Source organism: Tetrahymena thermophila (genome assembly GCF_000189635.1).
Source record: "Tetrahymena thermophila SB210 genomic scaffold scf_8254691, whole genome shotgun sequence".
NCBI classification, from domain to species: Eukaryota; Ciliophora; class Oligohymenophorea; order Hymenostomatida; family Tetrahymenidae; genus Tetrahymena; species Tetrahymena thermophila.
The window spans coordinates 179,558-186,580 of record NW_002476457.1 but is presented as its reverse complement, the minus strand read 5'-3'; the positions used below and the strand labels follow the sequence as shown (position 1 = coordinate 186,580).

The following is a 7,023-nucleotide window of genomic DNA, read 5'->3' as shown; positions in this document are numbered from 1 at the left end:
TTAAAAGAATGAATGTTAAAGAGTAGGAGTAGTTAACGATAAGATAATAGCATCAAGCTTATTAATTTAACTACTTGGAAAAGCTTTACTGTTGTAGTGTTCCACAGGAAAAGCTAATTTAACAGAGATGCTAAAATATATTAAAAGAAATTGAACAAAAGAACTGTAAATTTTACCACTAAATTATATATAATTATCAAGGTAATATTATAGAGAATTCAATATTTTCTAAATTATGTAATATTGGATCAGTTAAATTAGTCGAAACCTTGAGAAAAGATTAAGCATAAGTTATCGAAAGAAGTTGTTATATTGAACTTAAATAAGAAGTAGATTCTGTTGATAAATTTTGTCTGGTTAAACTTCTATCTTTTGAAAAGAAGCTTTTGTTTTTTACAAGATCACTTACTAATGTTGAAAATGCAAAACTTGTTATTAATTGTATTCTTTCTGATTTGGTAGATGAATTCATTACTTATTAAAAATCAGGAATACCTTCTACAGAATATCGCAATTACATGAATAAATGGAATTAGGTGTATGAATTTTAATTTTAAAACTATTTTTAGATCAATAAAAAGTAGAACAAGTAAGATCATTATGAAGCAAACTTAGAAAAATAAAATAATAATGACTAAGCAAAAATAAAAATCAGGGAATACTTCCACTCTTTAATATTCTAATTTAAAATAAGCTTATCTAAATAATAAAATTGCTTTTAAAAGCTTTTTTGCTGCTGTAGTTCACTCTCTTCTTTGATCTCACATTGTATTTATATCCTTGATTAAATTTCCTAAAAATTATACCAAAGCAAAAAAGAAGTTAAAAATCAAAATGAAATTATCAAGTATATTAATGAAAACTTCCTGGCATCAAATTTGATTCATATTTAGTAGCCTTACTTGAATGATAAAAATTTAGGTAAAGAAGGAATTTTTGTCAGTAACATTCACATGAATTCTTAATTTTCATCAATTTAAAAATATGGAATTTATAAACAAGATCCTTATTAATCTTTAAATAGAATATAAGAAGGCTCATTTTTTTTCCTTGATGAAAATAGTCAATAAATAGATTAAATTAAGAGATAATCAAAAATAGAACACTTTGAAAGATTGATTAAATTCTAAAAAGATTGATTGATAAATAAATAAATAAAAATATTATAAAATTAAAATTAATTTTTATTATTTGTCAATAAAAAGTTAGCATTAATTATTTCATCTTTTGTTTGTGTAAAATTATTTTATCAAGCAAATTAAAATATAAATTAAAAAATACATTTCTATTTTATGTATTTATTTATTACATTCCGATTCTTAGCATTTAAAATTTTTAGATTTCAAATTAAAATTTGTTTTAAATTATATGTTCATCACATAGATACTTAAGAGATTAACTATGAGGATCAAGCTAATTAATAAATATATGAATCAAGATAAAATATTTAGAAAGAAATTTTTTTAATGAATTTATAACAATATAATTCTTAGAATGCTTCGGGATAAAATTTTTAGAAAATTTTAATTCTACTTAATTATATCTTGAGATTTTTAAATGAAAATTAAATAAAATTTATTATTTTTATTTGATTTCAACTACAATAAAATAAATTAAAAATAAAAAAATATTATAATTTGTAAAAAAGAGGCTTAAACAAATCACTAAATTTAATAAATCTTTATTTATTATATTAATCTAATTTATAGATTTAATTCCTTGTGAGGCTATATTAATATTTCATTTTAATATATTTATTCATTAATTTTTGACAAAAAGTTATTCAGTTGTATTTAAATTAGAAGTTTAGATATCATTAAGTTTGCCTAGCAAAGTCCTATCATCGTACTATGAAATTTATTGAGAATTGACATCTTCTTAACCGTAAATAGAGTTATTACAATTTTTAAATTTATTAATATAACTTTTTTCAGGTTTTTGATATGGAATTTAACATAGTTCTAGGATTATTTGTTAATTATTTTTAAGGAAACTTTTTCTTTATAACCTCATCATAAGAGAATTTCTTTTTAAATGTTGATTTTATGTGTTATTAAAATATCTATTTTACTGTTAAGGCAATTTATTTTTATATTAAATCTCATTAGTCACTCCATATATCTTATCAATGTCATTCTAACTATTTTTTTTATTTTGATTTTGGTTAACTTTTAACAAAAACTATAGAATCACATATTCTGTGTTATCTTAAATTCTTATAAGATATTCATCAATATCATCTAGTTGAGGTATTCCATATAAAATAATAACTCCATTTCTTTAATCTAAGTTAAGCCAAGAAGGTAATCTCATGTTTTTATAAATTTCATGTTAAGAGTATTCTATATTTAAAAGTTAAAAAAGTGGTCTAAGCCATTTACTTATTTTCTTTTTTTTGAGTGCTATAATTTGTTTGATATTTTATTAGTCTATGTGCAGCGATTAACCTATTGCTACTCTAAACTTTGAAGGTTCTTCAGTAGAAAATCCTAATACATCCGCAAATAAAACTTCTCTTATCAGATATATATTGATTTAAGTTATATAATCTTAGCATATTTAAAAGAATTAATCAAAAGTATCTATTTGTTCTTTAAATTGTTATGGAACCAACTCAAAGATTTAAAAAATATGTAATAATACTCCATACTTTAGTTTTAACTATGGGAAAGTTGTCATGTTTCTTTAAAGATAATTATTTTCATTTTCATGTTAAAACTATAAATCAACTATTGCTTTAAACCAGTCATTTTAACAACCTTGAGTTTTTATGCAAATTTATTTTATATAATTATAAAGCAAGAATGATCTTTAATCTAAATTTAAAAAATATCTAGCTATCTAAGCTCTGATTGCTCTATATATTTTCGAATCAGTATTCTTAATGTCTTGTTAAAAGTCCACTAATTTATTAGTTTCATATATTTTATATTTTAATATGTCTTTGATCACAACAGACATAAGAATGTTTCCTTTTTGATCCATATATCTTTTTTCTAAAGTAGAATGAGCAATATGTACTTTCTGCTTCTTTAAATTTTGAATTAATTTTGCAAAATTTTATGGATACTAATTATTTTGATTAGGCAAAAGGATGAAGCTTTACTTCTATAAATCATCCTAATTTTGTAAATTGTCAAAAACATCTTCATAGGATAAATGAAAATTATTTTTTTTATTTTTAGTTTCTCTATCCTGTTTTTAATTCTTATTTATCTCTACAATTTTTAAGTTTTAAATTTAATTAAACAATTGGCTTAAAATATCTTTAGATTATTTTTAAATATCACCTAGTATAATTATTTTTTTAAGATAAAACTCATCGATAATAGCTATTTCTTAAGAAAAAGTTACTGTCTTTTCAAAAATAACATTTAAAAAAATATTTCTCTTTCGAAAAAGGCTAAGAAAGAAAATAATAGGGCCAAAAATCTCAAGCAATAAATTCAAAATATAAGATAAAGGGATTCCGCTAACTTTTATAGTAAAAGTATCTTCAGCTTTAGTGTATCCATCAGAGGCAATTATTTTAAATGTGTAAGATTTTTAATACATACTCTGTGTTGTTGAGCCTTTAAATAGTAATTAGTTACTACTTATTTGTAATAACCAAAAATTAGATGGAATTTAAATATATTAATTTGGGGATTAAAGATAAAGAAATTAATAAGTTAAATCTTAAACGTCAGAGACTATAAATGTGTTTTATTTAAATGAGAAGGTTATGTCAGATTCAATATCAACAATACCTCCTTAAAATTTATAGTTAAACTAATTTTGTAGATTATTATCACTGCTAATTTTCAATTATTCCTTTATAATAATAAACTAACTATCATAAATGCTTAGCTATTCAGTAAGAGGATAATTTAAATTGTCTTGGATAGTTAATGTTATATTTGGAGATATTTATGCAGTAATTTATGTATTATTAGCGAATATTATTTTATTATGCAACACCTTATTGATGATCTCTAAATTTCCAGAGATTGCTAATTAATCTTATTTTTCTGATAACTAAAAAGCTATATTTGATTTTGATTTGAAGATTAATTTTCCATCACTAGTCTAAATAGACAAGGTTATTAAAATTGTATTTTAAGAATTAGTTTGTATAAATTAAATTGAATTTTAATTATCAAAAAATAATGAGGTTTGAACATAAAACTTAATTGAGTTAATGTAAAAAGATTTCATTAATGTTAATTAAATTCTCTCAGTAATTTTAGAAATAATTTACTAATAATTATTTTCAGGTATAATTGATGGATCAAGTAATTCAGTCTAAAATTAAGACTCTAAATTGATTGGGGGAAAATTGTATAAATCATTAAGAATACCATTGATTATTATGTTCTTATCACAAAGATATTGGTAAATCAATTAAGATTAAGTTGTATTAGTTGCATATTTACCATCTAGCTCTTCAGGTTTAAATACAAAAGAATTTAAATTTAAAGGAATTACTGTTTTTATAAGCAAAATATTTAAGTTGGGTTTAGCTGAATTGAAATTAATTAAGCTCTTATCAACATTAAATATAACAGATTGTTAAAATTAGTTAAATTAAAAGAAACTTGGGATTTATTGACTTTATCCATTAATATATTAAAATATTCTTGTAATTTACATATTTGAATCTATAGGATAGAGTATTGCAAAATCAAACTAAATATTTTGACCAACAGAAAATAAATACTCTTGATAAAGATTAAGACCATATTTATTAAATTCTTAAGTTATTTTATCAAGTTTTATAATTTGTTTTTATCCAGTTTGATTATTTTAATTAATTAAGTTTACTTTTGTATGTATTTACACTTAACTAGATGTTGGAAGTACAAGCATTCCTCCATTAGTTGATACAAATAGATGCTAAGTTGTTTGCGTAAGACATAAAGCCATGCTGAATTAATTACCATAATTGATAGTATAAACTATTTGAGGATATTTTTTATCATTTATATCAATGAGAGTTAGAAATCCCCTATAACTTTGAGTTATTAAGACATATTTTTCCTCTTGTAGCAATAACATATCTATTGTGTATCCACTTAATTTTATTCTGGAGATTATTTACAATTTAGGAGCATAATTAGCATCTATTATTGCAAATCCTTTCACGCCATCAAGTAAGTAAATAAAATTTGATGACTGTGATATTTTAACATTTTCTCCTCCATTTGTTCTAACATAGTCAGTAAGAATAGGATTAGTTTTATCTTCAACATTTAAAAGATATACTCCAAAAAATCTAATTGTACTGTATATCCATTTATTATCTTTTGTGAAGCAAGCACCTTCATTTTATCCAATCATAAAATCTAAATTATTCCATCTTGATAGAACTTTTATATTGAAGATATCCATTGAGTCATAAATTATCAAACCTACATTATATGTTTAGACAGCATACCTAGCATCTAAACTAAAAACAATCATTTCTGATAATTCAAGCTCGCTAACGCTATAATTTTTTATTAGCTTCATATTGGTAAAAGAAATATTTTAATCACTTTCGTCATCTAGAGGTGCATACTAATAAATTCCGATGTTCTATTCTGAAAAATATCTTGGGATAACTAAATACTTATTTCCCTTATCAAAGTATACACTGTCATTTTAAATGTCATAGGATACATAATTGTTGACATCAAACTTGTAAGGATCATTATAAAATGGAAAAATATACAATCCATCGAAATCAAATGAACCTATTAGATATTAATTAGTAACATCAACATAAAATCTCCATTTAAATATTGAATTTAGAAAATCTTGATATTTTATTTAATGAATGTTAAATAAATTAGGGAGATCTTAATTTAAGTTAGGCTAATCGTTTGTATAAGTTAATATAGTATCTGAAGTTGTCACGTATAAAAAATCTTCTTATTTTGAAAGTGCTATTGAAAAAATGAGAGAGTCTAGCCTTATAAATTCAAAAACTTAAATTTATGTTCTATTTCTTATATCTAATATTATAATTCCATGCTATCTTACTCCTATAAAAAGTAGACTTTCGTCTTGATTAATAAGAATAGTTTAGCAAGCTCTTTGTATGTCTTAAAAAGGCCAATAGGAAATAAAAGATAATTAAATTGGGTATTAATTTTCCTAACTTTTAATTACTTCTTCAACATTTGTGTAAAAAAATCCATACCAGAAATCAAAAGCATAAATATAGTGATTATCTTTTGATACAATAACTTATTATGCCCTTAATCCAAAAGTTCCATGAGCAGCAACTATTAATTTCACAGAAGTATCATTTATATTATTATTATCTTCATATAATTATTATTTTTTTATACTCATCATAAATACACCCTTAACATCACTTGCTATATAAAGCCAATTTCCATCTTGAGAAATAAATAAGCTATTTATCAAATTGGAGCCTGTGCTAAATTTTGATAATAATTGAAATTGGTTCTTAAATGTAGTGTTATAGAGGAAAACATTTCCTGTTTATACAGCTACTGCAAGCAGTTCACTTTGTTAATTGTAATTAGTGTTCAAAAGATCTGTCTGAAAAGTTATATTTTATACCAAATAAAAGTTCTACATTTCTAAATGGGATAAAGATAAATTATTAAATTGCAAATGGTATACAAATAGAAATTATGATATTCCTATAAAAATATACTACCCATTAGAAGTAGATTCAAATGATTAAATATACTCATTATTAAAGTTCTATGAATAGAGTATTTAGCTGCCTTCTTTGTTAATTACATTAATTCCTCTGAACCCACATGAAACATATACTAAATCTAAATCTGTTACTGCTCTGATCTAAAGAGGAGTCCACGTAATATCATTTGAATTTCTTAACATATTTGATTATTATGGTGAATAAACCCCAAAGATATTTTATTCTAAAGCTTAACTCATAATTCTTTCTAATGTATAAAATAAAATAATAACCTATTAAATCATTTAAGATAGATAATTAATTTTCTTTTTAATTGTAGTTTAAATTGTTGCTTTTTTTTACTTTGTACGCAAATAATTGCAAAC

General features: G+C 22.6%; 1 protein-coding gene across 1 annotated transcript; it reads right to left on the bottom strand. All coding sequences in view use genetic code 6, as the record gives it.

Annotated features, from left to right (window-relative positions):
• Positions 1–1,758: 1,758 nt before the first annotated feature.
• Positions 1,759–6,897, bottom strand: TTHERM_00320370 (hypothetical protein; the record flags this gene model as incomplete). The annotated part of the gene is made up of 1 exon (XM_001012936.2): positions 1,759–6,897. The coding sequence occupies one exon, from the start codon at positions 6,895–6,897 to the stop codon at positions 1,759–1,761; it is 5,139 nt and encodes a 1,712-aa protein (XP_001012936.2).
• Positions 6,898–7,023: the final 126 nt, after the last annotated feature.